This window comes from Oikopleura dioica, chromosome 1 (assembly GCF_907165135.1).
Source record: "Oikopleura dioica chromosome 1, OKI2018_I68_1.0, whole genome shotgun sequence".
NCBI lineage: Eukaryota > Metazoa > Chordata > Appendicularia > Copelata > Oikopleuridae > Oikopleura > Oikopleura dioica.
In genome coordinates this window covers 9497673-9515575 of record NC_137291.1, presented here as the reverse complement: position 1 = coordinate 9515575, position 17903 = coordinate 9497673, and the positions used below count along the sequence as shown (strand labels likewise).

Genomic DNA, 17903 nt, shown 5'->3' with positions numbered 1-17903 from the left:
GCAAATTCTAGAGAAGGCAAGAGTAATCTTCATGAAGTAATTTCTCTACGTTCATTCTTTCCCTTTCGCGCAAAAATAAATGACACATAATCTCTGGTTCGCGATTGGCTAGATTCGGCGAAATCGTCGTCAACGACAATTCAATCTCGGTTCATCAAATTCGGTTCTTTTCGTTACAGATTTGCAGCAATGAAAAACCGTAAGAAAGAGTTTTGTTGATTTGAAAAAGGAAAAGAAGTTCTAGAGAATTTTTAGCGATATTTTGCGTGGGAGAAGCGTGGGCGCGCGCGTTTTGCGCCGCTCGAAAATTCAAATAAAAAAAAACTGGAATTAAAAAATTTGTGGAAATTTCACTCTTCGATTATCAAGAGAAAGATGACTTTTTACTTTCAGATCCTTTGAATATCGGATAAAAACAACGAAGAATGAGCGACCAGAAATTCAAAGAAAGAACAGAAGACGCAGAACAAGCGGCTCAGCAGCTGTGCGACTCTTACTACGAATGCTTGGACAAGAAGAGGCACCAGATCCACAGGATGTACGCAGAGTCCGCCGTGCTCATCTACGACGGGAAGCGCTTGCAGAGCCAGGACGAAATCAAGAAGCTGCTCAGTGATGGAGACGATTCCAATCACAGGAAAGGAGTTTTAAAAAACTACTCTCGATTTTAGTCAATTTGCGAAAAATTTATTTATAATTCCGTCTCCAAGAATTGAAACACTCGACGTTCAGCCAGTCGACGATAGCATGACCGACGGAAAATCATCTTTTTTGATCAGCGCTGCTGGAAGCGTCCGGTTCGGCAAACTGCTCCACAAATGCTTCAACCATCATTTTGTCGTCGCGAAAGTGGATGGACACCTGAAGATCATTTCACAAACCGTTCGACACTTTAGCGAAATTGAAAGACGAAAATAACTGCCACAATTCAAACTACAACTTACTGAAAGAAAAACAACTAAATATAGAACCAATTTGCTCTTCTACAAATCCTGTTAATTGATTTCTGTGATTTACAGGAGGCTCATTTTTATTCATAATTATTTGTATTTGCAGTTAATTGATCGTATCTGAAAAAATCAGTGGAGAAATATCAGGGTTTTCGGAAGTCATTCAGCTTTCTCGAGCTAAATTTCAAATTTGCTTCTTTTACACATGTTGCTGCGGGAGCAGAATAGTTTTTCTAAAGAATCTTGCGAAAGCAACGCACTTAACTGACAACTTATACATTTAGAACTCAAGTGTTAGACAAGACCACAACAGAATCATATTAAATTTAAACGAATGAAAGAATAAAGGGTTCGATTTTTTAGTCAATTACCTGATAATTGCGATTGACAGTGCTTAATATTTTACAAGGCGGTCGAGACAAAAACGGAGAAAACAATGTCGATAAAGGACAAAAATGAAAGCTCAGAGAACACTTAATACTATTTTGATACTGCTACACTCCTGCTTTTCGTATCACTTGGATGAAAATAGCCATGCGCTTTTTATGAAAGATACCAAGCGAAATCTTGTCGACGATTTTATGAAAGTCTTGCTTTTTAGCGAAGATGCTGACTGTAATTGGCTCACAAATTTTATGTGCAACTGAGAAAAAATAAATTATTTTTTGCTTGGCTTTGATTTCGAGTTGAATCGCAAAGAGTCTTCAAGTATTTTTACGCTGCAATTAATAAACTCGGAAAGTATTTGGCAATAGAGCTGGATACTGGTCCTAGGTCGTGAGGTTCCTCGGGAACGATTTTTGTTAGATAATAAAATGCATATTGCGAAATGTCATAATCTCGGAGATCACGACTTCTGACGCTGATCGCCGACTATAAAAACGAGGAAGTTGTGGCAACAAATTGCTAGTTAGAGAGTTTCAGAGAAAGTCGTGCTCATGCGTCTTTTTCCATCCTTGCTGGCGACGGGCATGTTTATAAAGATATTTAATCTTCAATAAACTATAAGTTGTAATCGTATTTAAAACATTGAAAGTGCTGGCTCATCATGACCATAAGAAACCGAACCCTTTCTCCGATGAGGACTTGGACAAGTACGGAGATCTTTCGAGAAAGCAATGGAAACAAATCTACTCTGACCTCGATCCGAGTTTTTCCAAAAACCCGGATGAGTTCTTCAGAAAATTCAAGCGGCAACGTTTTAACACTGGACGATCTGACAAACGAAGACGACCAAAGTGGAACAACAATAACGGAGCTACAGCGAGAAATTACAAATATCCATCAAATGCATGGGATCTATCAGGAGTATGCCCTGATGAAGCAGCGGTTACTGAAGGTGGCGAAACTTGGGATTACCCGTTCGGAGATGTTACGATCGCCAACAGAACGGTTATTGTAGATGCCGATGTCAATACTGGAGTCGTAAAGGTCGATGAAGGAGGAAAGTTGATTTTCAAAGATCTTGGCGACGGTGCTGATCCAATCACCTTCCGTGCGCTTGCTTTGAAATCTGAAAACGGTGGCGAAATTTGGGCTGGCTCAAGAAGCTGTCGATATCAAGGACGGCTTGATATCACTCTCTACGGGGATGAGGACGCAATGGACTCTGATATGGGTGTAAAATATTTACACGCAGATGAAGGTGGCGTCATTGAACTTCACGGAAAAGAGAAACATCACTGGACTCACCTCGAAGAACATCTTTTCAAAGATTCTGTGGCTGCTGAACAGCTTCAGTGGCTCCAAGACAGGACGAATGACGACGCCTTTCCTGACATCGACAATCGCGCTGGATTTAGAATGGTTTTCCATGTTTTGTCAAAAGAGGGAGACTTGAAGGACACTTTTTCTGTTTCCGATGGTCAAACAGATGGGCTTTTTGATTTTCTAGCGCAATTCAATGATGAGGAAATCATTCTCTTCTTCACTGATTTCAAATATGAGCTGACAGACACCTTCGTCAATATACTTGCAGCACGAGGATTTCCGGCGAGTCATTTCGATACGATCTTTGCATCTGACCACTCAAAAGTCTACAGTCAAGTTGCTGGTGTGCTTAGCTTGGTAGATATGAGTTCTGACATGAAATTTCTCAGTCCACCGGATGGGAAGATGGTGCATCCCATGGTTGACACAGTCGGCCCGGTCGCTTTAGGTGGCGAGAAGAGTGGTTTCGATTTTCAATTCGACTACTCTGCTACTTGGAGCTTAAAAAATGGAAACGATCCACTTTCAGTCAATGCTGATACATTCGAAAGCTGGCTCCTTGATCTTGAAGCGTTTGCCTGGGCAAAACAGCTGTTCAATAGCATGGAGACAACAGTGAAATATTCAGAATCTTCACAGGGAGAAGCTCAAAAGATTGTCCTTACTGATGATGTTAGTAGCTGGGAAGTTGGCGATGTGATTGTTGTAGCTGCCACTGGAAAAGATCCACATCACTCGGAGCGATTCACGATTCAGGATTGCCCCGATTGTCTACCAAATGAAGTCCTCCTCGACAGACCAGCAAATTACACTCACTGGGGTAGGATAGACAGTGAAACTGGCGTAGATCAACGAGCAGAGGTCGGTCTTCTTTCGAGAAACATTCGGTTCTTTGGAGAACTTGAAGATACTGGCTGTGTCTATGCTCGAACGAGAGAGCAGTTGGATAGCGATTCTCCTAATCGGCAGAATAACTGGTGCGATTATTTGAACGAAATGAGCGGCGAAGACACTGATCGACATGGAGCTCATATGGTTGGAACGAAGCGATTCAAAAACTTCCACGTTTCACACATTGAAATTTTCAATGCTGGTCAACCTCGATTAGCGCGATATCCGATGCACTGGCATCATGCTGGCTATGTTGGTGAAATGGGAGGTTATCAAGATCCTTCTTCTGCCATTTCTCTTTCGATTCACGATTGTTTCTCTCGATTCGTTACCGTGCACGGTACACACGAAGCCATCGTTCAGAACAATGTTGGACATTTGACTCACGGTCATGGCTATTTCCTCGAAGATGGGTTTGAAACTTACAATCATGTTATAGGTAATCTCGGAATCGGTGTCAAGCCTGGCATCATTTTGCCAAGTGATCGCCATTTCTCGATCTGTGCGGATACAAACGATCAGCTCGAAGGATACATCCCAGATGCGACTATTGCTTGTGAGGGCTTATCTGTTTTCTGGATTGCTCATCCACACAACTACATCCATGATAATGCGGCTGTAGGAGGAAATGCTGGATTCTGGGTATTTACACATACTGCAAGCGACAAGTACGGATACGAAGCAATTCCAGTTGATCCGGATACTGGCCGACGGGAGTGGCGCAATAACAAGGCTTCTGGTGCTTACTGGGGTTTCGTATTCGACTGGCACGTTCAGGACGAAGGAGTTAGCGAGGAGTTTCCCCAGGCGCAGTTCTCGATGCTCCGAGACGGACCAACATATGCAGCTATGAACGAAGAATGGGACAATGAGAACTTTGACCCAACTTCTGATGACCGAGCTATTGCGGATATGCGACCAAACATTTGGACCTCGCCAAATGGAAATTGGGCCGATCAATACTTTGTTGGGTTTAAAATGCATCACATCAACAATAAAAACACTATTGCTGGATCTTCGAATCACCTTGAAGGATGGCAAGTGTCTGACTGCCGAAAAGGCTATGAATTCAAACAGACCGCTAACTCGATTGGAGCAACTCGAAGCATCAAAGATTCGATTTTCGTCGGCCACTCTAAAAACACCGGGCATCAACGATGTGAGCGTCTCAGAGACGACGCTTCTAACCAGAGAGTTTCTATTGATCTTACCACTCCTATTACTTGTCCGTCGGGGCAACAAGACTCAGGCCCCTTCTATCCGAAGCCGAACTCTTTCGACAATTGGTCTTATCATTGGTACAAGCCGGAGGGTGGTGTTTATCGACAAGGTATCACTCGTCAAGACGAGCCAAATCCTGCCATCACATTTGAAGATTCTCTCAACCCTTCATTTATCGAAAATAACCGTTTCTACAACTTCAATTCGAAACAATCTGGAGACACCGAAGCTGTAAGATCAATCTTTGCTCCTAGAGAAAGCGACGGAGAAAACTTTTTCCAACTGATGGAAAATTACATTATCAAGAACAATACCTACGTCAATGTCGATCGTGTTTTCCCGTTGACCGTTGAGGATAGTGAGAATGCCTATGGTGTGGCTGATCTCGATGGAGAGATAACAGGAGCACCCGGTTACGTTTTTAATACACGAGTCTCGACAGTTTCTACCGACTGCGATGTCGTGGACATCAATGATGAGTTAGAGCAAACGAATGTCAAGTGGTGTCCGTTTTCCACGAAAACAGGAAAGTTATTGCTCGAGCCTCGAAATGACGATGATGTTATTGCAAATACTGGCCAACGAGGATACAACGTGCAGAACTATAAAAACGGGGAAGTATTTTCTCTTAATTCAGATCAGATTAACCGAGGAGACGCGGAAGGTAATGTTCAGCGTTTATGTTTTACAATACAATAAAAATAATCGGTAGTTGTTATTGAGCCCTTCCAAACGTATTCAATTCAAACATTGAACGCCGCGCCCGCAACGCGAGTTGTGATCAGAATGACAAATGCTGGAAAGGATGATTGGTATAGAATTTCCTGGTGCGCGGGAACGAATGCGACTACTGAAATTCAAACCGGAAGGAAGTTCATCAGAGATGACATGGAGACTTACGATGTCCGACGAAATAATAACGAGGTCCCAATTGCAACAGTCGCAAGTTTTGATGAGCTGAACTCAGAAGCTGCAACAGATGGGGAGATCATTATTTTTGATGACCATGCATCAAGGAACGGCTTCTTACTAATTACAAGCAATAATATTTTTTCCAAAAGATAGTTCATACCTTCAAAAACCTTGTAAAGCGGCTGGATTCATGCAAGAATCAATGTGGTTTCAGATCGAACAGCTGGTGGAACCCTTGTCGATGATCTTGGCGAATCGTATTCAATTGCAGCGAGCGCGTTCTCTTATGATAACGGACTTAGAGCGTCTCAGTGGCATTTTAACCCGGCAGATGGATCAACTTTCGTGGAAATTAGAGATAATAGTGGCATTGATCATGGTGTTGTCAGCTGCCCTGCATTTGATGACGGGTCATCCGTTACAACCACTACTGTTTCCACAACGACAACTTCAACGAAAACAACGACTACAACAACCACATCAACGACGACCACAACTACTACCACCACCACCACCACCTCCACCACAACCACCACCACCACGACAACAACGACAACTACTACCTCTACAACCACCACGACAACCACAACGACTACCACAACGACTACCACGACGACTACCACGACGACTACCACGACGACTTCAACGACAACAAGTAACAATATAAATCTCAATCTATATATAGTCAATGTATTCTTTCGGAACAAAAATATGAAGCAAAAAATATTTTGAAGGTATTAGAAATTATCGTTATAAATTAAAGTTCTTCATCGAAAAATTATTTAAACGTGATTTTATTACGTGCGAAACTCTCTGATAAAATAATTTACAGCCTTCTGACAATCGTAAAATCAACTTCTGCCCAGCATAAAGCATAAAATTAACGATAAAAAGTACTTCTCAGACTAGCTCGAAACAAACGAGCTCACTCTCAGAATGGAGTATTTGCTCGAACATCCCGAGAAAGTTACTCCTCGGTTTTTGTTCGAGCTTTATACGTATAACTACCAGAGAACATTGTTCGAAAAGGTATTGAATGACAAAACTGACGATGCAATCAGGAAAGTTAAAGCTGGATTATGTGGAGCTGTAAAATATGGTAGCCTAGAAGCACTTTTTCCATATTTCAATATTTTCTAGACGAGGAGAGACCAAATCTTGGGATCTTCATCGAGCTTCTGAACATCTTTGACGATGACTTCTTGTCCGATAAATCTTTTGTTGAAACAAGAAGAGAAGAATGGTTCCTGAATCCAGACAAACCAATTATGAATATGCCATGGATCCTCCCAGAGACTTGGAAGGCAGAGGAAGAAGCATTTAGAGAAGGTGATAGAGATCGCGATAGAAATCACATCCCAGAACCAAATGAGGAGAGAGTTGAACTTTGCGGAACAGGACTTGTTCTTCGTGAACTAGCTATGTGGAGCGTCTTGTTCAATAATTGGGAATGTCTTGAGATGATTCGTGATCACGTTAAAGATGGCTTGGAAATTGACGATAAATACTCTGGTCCAGCGGTCGCCAGCGTTCTCGGCTTTGACTTGGGTATCGCTCTGATTTTAGAAAACTGCTTGATTCAAGGAGAAATTTACATGACTAACTCAATGTCGGTTTTGAAGGGATCGTTTCGGGAACTTCAGGAAGAAATCGAAGAGTACACTGTCAAACTTGTTGATGCTTGCTACTCAGTGGATAGCGAACTTTGCTCCTACTTGATTCGTGTTGAGAACCGCCACTGGGGAAAACGAACTGCTTTAGCGCTTGCAGAAAAGGCCAGGTTGAAAAAGTTCATGTCCACACATGCAGTGCAAGACTTGTTAGATCAAATCTGGACAGGTGCGATGGAACCGGCATCAAATTTCACTCTCTTCGTTTGTACGATCTGCCCACTTCTTGTTCCATTCTTCATGAAGTCGTCGAAAAATCCATTTATCGACAGAATCCCATGGCTCAAATCAGGCTTTTGTTGGTCTGGACAACAGTATCCGAATCCAGTCAGCTCAAGGCAAAACGTTGGAACAAATAAGGGCTACGATCCAGGCTTTCTGATGATGATAGCAAACTACTGCACCTCGCCGCTATTCACTATGATAGTTGAAGCCGTTTTCTACCTAGGTTTTCTAGCACTCTTCGCATTCGTCATTCTACAGGAATTTTGTATCAGAGTTGGTTTCTACGAGTACATTCTCATTGCCTGGATGATCAGCATTCAAGCAGAACGAATCAGCAAGTTTATAGCGATTCCACATATGTCCAAGAGGTCGAAGATTCGGCTTATTCTACGAGATCCTTGGAATATTCTCTACTCGTTCTCTTTCGTCTGTTTTGTCGTGGGACTTATATTTAGAACTGTCGGCGTTATATCATACGAAACTATTTATGAAAACAACGTCCAAGCTTTCAAGGACTTGGAGATATACGATGAAGAAGGTAAAAAAATCGGAATTGATCTTTTTGACGAGGGCGATGGCAACTGGACTAAATTCAAAGAAGACTATAAATTTTCCTCAATTTCTGCGTTCCTTTCTAACGATGCAAATCCGTTGTACAATGAAACTACAATTTCAAGAGCAGCTAGAGACTTTGTAGACAACAATTACGGCATGTATCCCCTTAAATATATCAGCGCGAAGAAGGATCATCCCGGAATCATAAATTATTGTCCTCTTGGAATTCTCACAAATGATATTTTCGTGGACGCCTCTTTTATGAAATGGGCGCAGATCTTCTATGCGATGACATTCGTTGCGATGTCGATGGCATTTCTTCAGTTCTACAACATTCATCGCCGACTTGGGCCACTTGTTATTTCTATCATGGGGATGATGGTTGATTTAATTATGTTTATCTTCATTCTTGCTATGTTTCTGGTTCCCTATGGTGTTGTGACAACCGGTTTAATGCATCCAAACGAACATAGGCTCGCAGCTACTATGGAAGGTGTTTTCTTCAAGCCTATTCTAAACCTGTACGGTGATTTAATCATGAGCGAATACACAGAGTACGAGCACAACGATGACCTCCAAGGCTGTGTCAGTGCAGAAGATATTCGCGCGATAACGACCACTAATGACATATACGGAGGCTTTGGATACGTTCAAATGACTGAACTGATGAAAAACTTTACACACGAGTGGGAAAGGGAGCTAAAACTCTGGAATGAATGCACGCCATCGCACATGTCGCAGCTTACCGCTTTTTATTTGATGAATTATGATTGCGATTTTGGCGAAGAATCGGGTATTGACGAGATCACCTGTGAATTTCATAAGGTATGTTTATTTTGATAGTTGCAAATTATTAAACTATATCTTCATTACAGGGAAAGAATACTGAAGACGAAGATGGAGTGATCAAGAAAGCCGGAATCAAAGAAACAGTCACATTGATAGATATTTTTGGCGAGTGCTTCGATCGAGTTCGCGTTTTGAAAGTTGATAACGATTTGATAAATAAAACCGAAAAATATGAAACTACTTACGCATATTTGTTCGACGATCCTGGTGGCCCATTCGATGACTTTATCCAGAAAATCGACGGAGCAAATAGCTCTCATTACGACTACTATGTCTTCAGTCCTTGGGAGCAAATTTTACCTGAGGATAAGGATGATCAAAATAATGCAACAACTGCAGCCCCGGAAATCACTCTAGATCCGTCAACTGAAAATGTGACAACTGCGGAGGCAACAACTGATGAAACTGAATCTGCTCAAAATGGAACAGATTCTGCAGTTTTAGAACTAGAAACCGAGTTGGACAAGGCAAAGAATGATGCTGTTAAAATAATTACCGATAAGCTGCGAAGAAATGCGTTAAAAGACATCATAGAAATATTTCCAGTCCCAAGCATTTATACGTTCAACAATTCATATATTGACGATGGAGTTAAGAAAGAAGAAATTATTCCAACGAATGTAGGCATCGTTTCAGGTAATCAAAAGTGTTAAAGACAATATCTAAGTCTCTGAATTTAAGAGAGACTAAAGCTGAACATCTTTGAGAGAAGAATCACGAAGGAATTGGACATTCAATTTAATGATGTTCTCCCTGACTGCAATGCTGGCTCGTGCTTTGGGAGCGAAGCTATTGTTTTAGGAGCTTTGATGACTTACTCGTTTGAGAACGGTTCTTTTGATGATAATAATTTTCTGGCATCTGTTACTTATCAAATGTACGATAATCTGTGGTGCAATTAACGACTCTTAGTCGAAGAGTAAATTCTGCGCACAATGTTAATCCTCCTTTTCTACAGAGTGCGTCAGATTGTCTTAAATTACATACTACTTGAGTGCAAACTAAGCTTTTTTAGTAAGAATATCATAAGCTGTTTCCATTTTTCGGAAACATATAAAATATTGAACCTGAAAACAGATAAACGCCGCTTTAATTTTACTGATCAAGACTACAAAAGCAAACTTGGAAATAATTACAACTTCAAGAAGAAAAATTTTCCTACTCTTGCTGGAATGAAAGACAGATACATTCAGCACAAAGATCTGACAGTTGACATGTTGCTGCTTGAGTTTTTTCACGACGATGATAAAGATTATGTCGCGGTCGAGAGTGGAGACGAAGAAGAAGAAGTAGATGAGTTAGATCAAATTGAGGAGCTAGATCAAGGAATGATTTCCAGCAACGGCCTTTTGCTTTTCTATGAAAAGAAATTCAGCAGATGTCCAGGTTTTTATCATTATTTTTTCTTTATTCGAACGAGTTTGGTTTAGAGCGATATTGGATCAATACACTTTTCCTCGGACTCTACATGCTCGTGGCGAATGTTATGCTCGTCAATCTTCTTGTTGCTCTGTTCGCAACAACTTATGAAAATGTCCAAGAAGATGCCGATCAAATTTGGAAGCTCAAAAGATTCGATGTCGTCATGGAATACCTTCACAAGGATCCTATTCCAACGCCAATTGCGTCAATTTACCATATCTTGAAGATCTGCAAATATTTCCTCTACTCTCTGATGGCAAGCAAGAAACACAGAACAATTGAGATCGTTTGTTGGCCGAGAGTTCCTGGAGATCATGCCGTCAGTTTGAACAAATTCCCGGTAAAATCTAAGATAAAAACATCATAATTCATTTCCTTACAGCTCGAATGTTACCCAAGAGCCGACGAAAGGCAAGGAGACAACACCCTCGATGGATTGATTAAACAATGTATCGCATCTCAAAACACACAGGTCGAAATTTCCAGACAAGAGGTAGGAAACGATATTTTTCGCTCATTATTAAACGGCTCGGAATTCAGGATGAAGTTGAGGAAGAACCCGAAATAGTCATTGCAGAAGTCCAAAGCAAGATCGAACGTCTGCGAAACAGCGTTATCGAGCTTGCAAACATGACCAGGTTGAAAAACAAGGTTTACCCGAGCGTCGTTTACGAGGCGGAAAACTGAAGATGTGCATTTATTTCTTCAAAATAAACCTTTCAATCAATTCATTGCTTCTTAAAACTTTAAGTTTTGAGTTTTTCAAAGATTCCTTGCTACTTGCATATTTTGGACTTTGCGCCCTTGAAAATATTTTTACTGATATCTGCCGCTCATCGATTGAATTCATTTGACTACTTAAATTTAACGAATTTAAACGATGACTAGGAAATGGACGATGACTAGTCGATGGTACTTTTTTTTCTCATTTTGGATTCGGTGAACCTCGGTTGAAAGCGTGAATCAATTTATGATGAAAATAGACAAGAAGGTATCCAAGAATAATTTCATTGCCTCTGATCTCCTTGAGCTTGTTTTTGAACAAAAAAGATGAGATATTGGTCGAAACAGTTAGTGACAGGCTGTCACAAATTGAACTCATTTTATTGTCCAGGTTTACTATTCAAGGTACTTTTGAATAGCCTTTCTAAGTTCAAATGAGTCATTTTTCTCTCGTTTTACCATGGCATATATGTTCTTGTCAATTAGGGACATTCGGAAATATCGCCAACAATCTACTTGTTTTTCGTAGCAACATAGCGGCGTTGTAAGCCTTGCCTTACCATTAATTTAATGATTATTCCTTTTGTTTCCTGCAACAAATGAAACACGTTGCATGTTCGGTAAATTAAGGATCGGATTAAGGCAAAAGAGAACTGAAGTGTTTTCACAAAAGCGATTAATTAGCGGCCATTTTGTTTCCGAATACTTTCTCGATTATTTTGAAAATACTTGTGAGCACGTTTAAAAATTGTAATAGGATGAGGAAAGCAACAATGCTCAGATGTTAGAAATAAGTTTTTGTGAGTTCGATGAGATTTCACATAATTGCTTACCAAGTATAGTCAAACTTTGTTGAAACGTGAGTGCCTCGCCTTAAATTGAATCAGACGGAATCGCTCATTTCGAATACTTGCGAAAAACAGCTCGAATTTTTCTTCGGAATAATGAACTTCATAAGTACTCTTGACAGAAGTATCGAAATAAAAAGTAGCACTTTGATATGAAGATAAAACCCGAGTCAATGACTCTTTAACCCTAAACCCTAACTCTAACCCTTACCCTGACCCTTACTCTGTGACTTATAGCCTATAACTTATAGGCTATAAGTTATATCATATTAGTAATATCTCGATACCTTATGAGAAGAATCAGAAAAGGTTTCAAATCCTGCGTCTGTCAGCCTGGTAAATTGAATTCAGCACTAATAATTTGCAATTACAATTAAAAGCAATAATCAGTCGACTCGCCAAATCATATTTATTATTTTACATGATCTGCGATGATGACAATTAACCTGTAATTTGTTTTTAACAAAGAGCTTAGTATTTTTAGTGACGCAGTTTACGTGCACGTTTCGTTTAGCACCGTTATTTTCGGGAAAAACAACCGTTTCAGCGCCCTCGTGTTAGATCCTGCGCTCAGGATATAAAAGCGGGCTCAGGCTCCTTCGAATCCATCAAAAATATAGATACATATATTTTCAAGAGCTTCTCGATCAACTTTCATATTTGAAAGATAAATTTCAATATGAAGTTTTTAAAAGCCGCTTCGCTCGTCGCAGCCATTTCAGCTGAATGCGTTTGGAAAGATCATCAAAAGATTGGGTCACAGAGAGAGAGAGAAAAAGAAATTCAATACGTTTGGCTATTTTTTATTAATAACTTGTACAATTCTAATTTATAGAAAGCTTTGTTAATTGTCGTAATAAGCTCTTATCAACATATCTTTTTAGTTTACGAGTTTATTTTAGGAAATGATCAATATTTACGCCGCTACGTGTCATTATTAAGAAGTGGTATAATTAGACAGCTATTATAATATAACATGCGTAGTATTAATGATCAATATTTATGTTAAAAGAGAAAGTAGTTATTATTAAGCAGGCACAAGATTTTAATTTTCAATTGTGTTGACCTTCGAAAAGCCAAATAAATGTGTTGATGTTACTTTTGAAATGAGCAAGACGAACGCATGGGTTTGCAAGGATTGCTTCAACTACAGGTAAGACTTTGAGCAAGAATGATATTTTAGTCCTGCTTTTAGAGTGGAGTTCAATCTCGCAGACATGAATATGCAGTGGTGGTGGACGAACCAGGACTTTTTGTATCTGAGTTTTGACCAGCCCGTCAGCTTTGTGACCACTGCCCATCCCATCCAGGATGTCGTTGCGGCCGACAGTACCTATTCAACTTACAAGCTCTCTTTCAAGCCAGATTTTTTCCCTGGCGATAATCGGATCGACTTTAACATTGGTATATTTAACTTAACGCTACTTCAACAAACTCAAAATTCGTCTTTCTAAGAGTTCCGAGAAGCCAACCTCACCTCCCACGTAACCACCGGAATCATGTGCCCCTGGTGCTATCCAGCTCCAATCTTCGTCGAAGAGTTCACACCCGAGGAGATCCACGAGAACTTCCTTGCAATGCGCGACATCGACATCACGGCCGAAAAGAAGACTCACATTAACTACGAGAGATACAAGAACAGAATGAACAAAGTCAACAAATACTTCAATCTTGCAGGATCTGTCGACGAAATCATTTCTCCTGACTTCGAATGTGCGCAACCTTTCGACTCAGAGAAGTATATGACTAATTCGTATGCCCAATGGTGAGCTAAAATCTTGAAAAGAATTAGATTAATAACGATTCTAGGCTCAATACTAACGAAGCCTTGATGGAAACCCTCCGACTAAGCCCTGAAGTAGAAGACACTTGCAAACTTGTCGAGCTCATCGAACAGGGTGTGGACGAAATGGCCAGAAGCTACGTCTGTCTTGACGCAATGAAAGACCGATTTCAGAGACGATTTCAGTACAAAATCGAGAAAATCAGTTGGTCGAAGGGCCCAAAATGCCACGGCATCAAACTTTGAAATTCTCGCTGAAAAATTGTGAAATTCCAAAAGACTCAATTTCAACCTGAAATTGTCAACTGTACATAAACGACCAGAACAACTGTACCTATTGACTAAATAAAACTTTATGTTCGAAAAATCTTCTCTCAAAATCAGTTGTCTAAAAAGCATAATTGTTTTACTCAACAATCAAAACAGGAAGCAATTTTTCCTAACTAAGAGAATAGATGTGTGGAATTCTCGCCGTTTTTGGACTTGAAGGACATCCCGAAAATTATGAAAAAAACTTTCTTGAAAACGTAAATTTTGAATCAACAGTTAAATTCATTAATTGGCCACTTGAAGCTTGATTGCATGGAACATCGAGGTCAAGACTCGACAGGCTTCTATTGGGGCGAAAACTTTATTCTAGGCCACTTGAGGCTCGGATTTGTTGGTGGAACAAGCGGGTACGAAAATCGTTTAAATATTTAGCAAACTTTATTTTTTTCAGAACGCAGCCACTGAGTTCATATGACTCATCTATCGTTTGCATCGCTAATGGAGAAATTTACAACTATAAATCTATCTGGAAACAGCTGGATAAGATCGACCCCACGATCAGTAAAATAAGTTTATATGAATTTATCACCAAAGTAATTTAGATAAACAAAGGAGATCAGAATCCGATTGCGAGACTTTCATAACGTGTTACCAAGCTTTCGGTCCAAATTTTCTTCAAAAAGTCGACCTTGTTGGAATGTTTGCTTTTATCTTGGTCGATATGAAGAAACAAAAAGTCATCATCGGCCGAGATTTTGGTGGAAAAGTGCCTCTTCATTTCTGCAAAGATAAGAATGGAGAATCTTGGTTCGCTTCGGAAAAGAAGGGCTTGATGAACCAAGTTGAGCATATGGATGAAATCTTTGACTTTCCTATCGGGAAATATTATTTGATCGACAGAATACAACAGACGAAACAAGTGAAGACAATTCCAAACAACCCGCTCCAGCACTCTTTTGCTCCTATAAAAAATTGGAGTACTGAAGAAATTCTTACGAAATTCTGCATTGCTGTTGAGCGCATCATCCCCGAGAAGATTCCGTTTGCAGTCCTTCTTGACGGTTCAATTTACGCAGAACTGCTATTTCACGCGATTCAAGGTCGAGTCAACGATAAGAAGAGGATTTTCCCGATCATACTTCATGGCGATTTTTTCTACAGCGATGATGATATTCGAAAATTGCAAAAAGAATATGGTTGTGACTTACACGCTATTACTATTTCTCCGAGTCGAATTCTTGAAGACATAGAAGATATCATGTACGCGATTGAATCAGCTGATCCAGCAAAGATTTTTGAAGGCTCTACGATTTACTACGGCAACTTTTTTATTGATTAATATTTTAATAACCACTTTATAGCGTCAAAAAAGGCAAACGAACATGGACTGAAAATGATAGTTACCCCTACAACTGGCCGCGAAGTTTTTGGCGGTCTTGATTTTTTACAAAAGCTGAACAACAAAGAGCGGTTTTCTGAAACCGCAAAGCAAATCATCAGGCAAGAAGCAAAAAATGAAAGTGAAGCAAATCCGATTTAGGAGCGATGCAAAATCAAGCTCTATCGTGGCGAACAAGAGCGCGGCTTACAACAATGTAGAAGCAAGAATTCCGTATTTAGGTTTATAATATATCAAACATGAATTCGTGGTTTTATAGACATTTTCAGATATAGACCTTGTTCGATACGTTTCAAGAATCGAAGAGAGATTTCTTCCCGTAAGTCTGGAATTATTTGCAAATTGCGTGTTAGACGTGTTTTGCCACTATGTTATAAGTTTTTGGACAATTAAGTGCTATTTAGTGGCTCAACAAGACTTTCTTTTAGATCTCTAACTATCCTGATCAGTTCTTTCGGGACACCTTCAATTTCACAAATGAAGAAGACAAACGCTTCTTCACGGAACCCGCATCTTTCTCGGAAAAATTTCTTGAGCTTTATGTTGAGAAAAACCAGATTTTGATCGACGAAGATATAAAAGAGACATTTTCTCGATCTTCGTCTCAAAATTCAACGAGTTCAAAGAGTATTTTGACCTCTGAATTCGGAGAAATGTACAATCAGATTTTTAACGAATAAAGTTTATTTGTAATTTGTACAGTGATGGCTCTCATATTGACAGTATGGTATGAAATATTAGTTAGTTGCTTGCTCTCTTTCTAATCGCCTGTAAAGCCTCTTGCATTCCCTGCCTTGACCATTACTGATCTTGGCAATCTTGTTGTCGAGCTTGTCTTGCCAGCGATCGGGAAGCATATCCAGGCAGGCATACGTTTGTGCCATCGCTTCTATGCCGGCTTCAATGAGATGGACCAAGTCGCAGATATCTTTCAACTCATCACTGTTTGAAAGTCTTTCAAGCTCATCTTGATTCTGGAAAAGCCTGAAATAAAATTAAGATTATTTGTCGAAATCAGCTTAAATATCTTACCATTGGTTGTAACCATCGGATTGATAGGTAGTTTCGTTGTAAGGCTGGACGCACATGAAACTGGAGTCAACGAGAACGTCGTCGATCTCGAAGAATTTGAGGACCTTATCAATCTTGCCTGAAAACTTGACGATGTCGATCTTAGTAACGACAGAGGAAGTCGCTTCTTTCGGGTCTGACAAGCTCGGGATTCCCCCAGGAATGAGATCTGTCACAATCTCCTTCATTTTTTGGACTTCGTCTTTGATGAGTTCAGGAGTGTAGACCTCGATGTAGTCAGGGAAGGGATAGCAGAATGGACAGACGATGAGCGCAACTGCATGAGATGTGAGGTTATCTTCTCGGAATTCTAAAAAGAAAAATGAGCAATGTTCATTATCCAGCAAAACTCACGGATGTTGAAGTCGATTCGATTGTCTCCAGGAAAGAAATCAGGCTTGAACCCGATTCGGTACCGTTGTCGGCCCTGATCATCCTCGTCGAAGAAAGTAACGTCGTTCACAGGATGAGCCGCCGTGACAAAACTGACCGGCCTGTCAAAAGTCATATAGAGGAAATCGCTGTTCGTAAACCACCACTTAATCTTGACTGCCTGCGTGTTGAATTCAACTCTTTAATTATGAATGTTATTGAGAAGATTTATAAATCTTCGCGCGTTACCTGTAGTTGAAGCAATCTTTGCAGACCCAGGAGTTGGTCTTTGTCATCTTGAAAGTAAGATCGACGCATTTATTTGGCTAAAAATGTCAAATTATTTGCATACTCTCGCTTTTTTCATAATTCTCTCTATTTCTCTCTCATTTACCTTGAAATCGTCTCTCCATACACATAAACCCGTTGCAAGCGAAGCAAGGGCGGCGACGTTGAAAAACCTCATTTTTAAAAGTGAAGAAGAAAAATATTTTTTCTGATAGAATGGAGCGAAACCGCGAGTTTATATGCCAAAGCTTGGTTAACATTCATAATCAGCTCGGTTTCTCTGGAATCGAAATCGTAGAGCAAAAACGTCGCTGGGTTGATTTGGGCCAAAACAAACGCACGTTGGTGAACAATTAGAAAATGTCAGCAAATAATCATAAAAACATATCCGAATCCATAACAAATACCCACTTTGTTTTCAGGAAGTTGGAGAATCATAAAAATTAATCCGTAGAACTTCACTACGTTCACGCACGTTTTCGATCGTTCATTTTAGTAGAAAAATTCTCATATAGAAGATCAGGACAGACCATTTTCTAACATCGTATCCTTCGTGGTGCTCATCGTTTTTTGCAATGATGTTCTTCTGGTGCCCCGGGAGAACGCCAGTATCGCAGGTGAAATCGACAGATGTTTCGAAGCTTGTGTCGATGGTGATCGGTCCCTGCACTGCGGCGTCGAAGGACTTGTCTGCCTACCCCGACTATTGGGCCCCATCATGCTTTGTACTCAGCGAATATATCA

The 17903-nt window shown here is 40.2% G+C and overlaps 5 protein-coding genes across 5 annotated transcripts; 4 read left to right on the top strand and 1 right to left on the bottom strand.

The window, feature by feature from the left end:
• Nucleotides 1-306: 306 nt before the first annotated feature.
• On the top strand, nucleotides 307-990 carry LOC145710168 (NTF2-related export protein-like). The gene is made up of 2 exons (XM_081787870.1): nucleotides 307-635; nucleotides 709-990. Exons 1-2 carry the CDS (start codon nucleotides 426-428, stop codon nucleotides 916-918), a joined length of 420 nt encoding a protein of 139 aa, XP_081643996.1. The 5' UTR covers nucleotides 307-425; the 3' UTR covers nucleotides 919-990.
• A 505-nt stretch (nucleotides 991-1495) lies between these two features.
• On the top strand, nucleotides 1496-11111 carry LOC145712016 (uncharacterized). The gene is made up of 11 exons (XM_081789704.1): nucleotides 1496-1565; nucleotides 1987-5436; nucleotides 5485-5793; nucleotides 5899-6339; nucleotides 6825-8959; nucleotides 9010-9619; nucleotides 9665-9814; nucleotides 10061-10369; nucleotides 10414-10745; nucleotides 10788-10898; nucleotides 10946-11111. The coding sequence occupies exons 1-11, from the start codon at nucleotides 1496-1498 to the stop codon at nucleotides 11090-11092; spliced, it is 8064 nt and encodes a 2687-aa protein (XP_081645830.1). The 3' UTR covers nucleotides 11093-11111.
• Nucleotides 11112-12595: 1484 nt separating this feature from the next.
• On the top strand, nucleotides 12596-14119 carry LOC145703738 (uncharacterized). The gene is made up of 5 exons (XM_081781134.1): nucleotides 12596-12727; nucleotides 13053-13129; nucleotides 13172-13380; nucleotides 13432-13741; nucleotides 13786-14119. The coding sequence occupies exons 1-5, from the start codon at nucleotides 12656-12658 to the stop codon at nucleotides 14003-14005; spliced, it is 888 nt and encodes a 295-aa protein (XP_081637260.1). The 5' UTR covers nucleotides 12596-12655; the 3' UTR covers nucleotides 14006-14119.
• Nucleotides 14120-14214: 95 nt separating this feature from the next.
• Nucleotides 14215-15368, top strand: LOC145712015 (asparagine synthetase B [glutamine-hydrolyzing]-like). The gene is made up of 4 exons (XM_081789703.1): nucleotides 14215-14286; nucleotides 14333-14436; nucleotides 14481-14590; nucleotides 14632-15368. The coding sequence occupies exons 1-4, from the start codon at nucleotides 14215-14217 to the stop codon at nucleotides 15366-15368; spliced, it is 1023 nt and encodes a 340-aa protein (XP_081645829.1).
• Nucleotides 15369-16138: 770 nt separating this feature from the next.
• LOC145711217 (uncharacterized) lies at nucleotides 16139-17359 on the bottom strand. The gene is made up of 5 exons (XM_081788947.1): nucleotides 17266-17359; nucleotides 17121-17197; nucleotides 16854-17071; nucleotides 16461-16809; nucleotides 16139-16412 (listed from the first exon to the last, which is right to left on the bottom strand). Exons 1-5 carry the CDS (start codon nucleotides 17335-17337, stop codon nucleotides 16166-16168), a joined length of 963 nt encoding a protein of 320 aa, XP_081645073.1. The 5' UTR covers nucleotides 17338-17359; the 3' UTR covers nucleotides 16139-16165.
• Between the last annotated feature and the right edge of the window lie 544 nt (nucleotides 17360-17903).

Coding starts and splice junctions, on each gene's coding strand:
- LOC145710168 (XM_081787870.1), top strand. CDS start 426: ATGAGCGACCAGAAATTCAAAGAAAGAACAGAAGACGCAGAACAAGCG. Junction 636..708: donor ATGGAGACGATTCCAATCAC/AGGAAAGGAGTT, acceptor ATTCCGTCTCCA/AGAATTGAAACACTCGACGT.
- LOC145712015 (XM_081789703.1), top strand. CDS start 14,215: ATGTGTGGAATTCTCGCCGTTTTTGGACTTGAAGGACATCCCGAAAAT. Junction 14,287..14,332: donor AAAAAAACTTTCTTGAAAAC/GTAAATTTTGAA, acceptor GGCCACTTGAAG/CTTGATTGCATGGAACATCG. Junction 14,591..14,631: donor TAAGATCGACCCCACGATCA/GTAAAATAAGTT, acceptor AAAGTAATTTAG/ATAAACAAAGGAGATCAGAA.
- LOC145712016 (XM_081789704.1), top strand. CDS start 1,496: ATGAAAGATACCAAGCGAAATCTTGTCGACGATTTTATGAAAGTCTTG. Junction 1,566..1,986: donor TTTTAGCGAAGATGCTGACT/GTAATTGGCTCA, acceptor AAACATTGAAAG/TGCTGGCTCATCATGACCAT. Junction 10,899..10,945: donor TCGAAATTTCCAGACAAGAG/GTAGGAAACGAT, acceptor CTCGGAATTCAG/GATGAAGTTGAGGAAGAACC.
- LOC145703738 (XM_081781134.1), top strand. CDS start 12,656: ATGAAGTTTTTAAAAGCCGCTTCGCTCGTCGCAGCCATTTCAGCTGAA. Junction 12,728..13,052: donor TTTGGAAAGATCATCAAAAG/ATTGGGTCACAG, acceptor ACCTTCGAAAAG/CCAAATAAATGTGTTGATGT. Junction 13,130..13,171: donor AAGGATTGCTTCAACTACAG/GTAAGACTTTGA, acceptor TCCTGCTTTTAG/AGTGGAGTTCAATCTCGCAG.
- LOC145711217 (XM_081788947.1), bottom strand. CDS start 17,337: ATGAGGTTTTTCAACGTCGCCGCCCTTGCTTCGCTTGCAACGGGTTTA. Junction 17,198..17,265: donor TATGGAGAGACGATTTCAAG/GTAAATGAGAGA, acceptor TGACATTTTTAG/CCAAATAAATGCGTCGATCT. Junction 17,072..17,120: donor AAAGATTGCTTCAACTACAG/GTAACGCGCGAA, acceptor TCATAATTAAAG/AGTTGAATTCAACACGCAGG.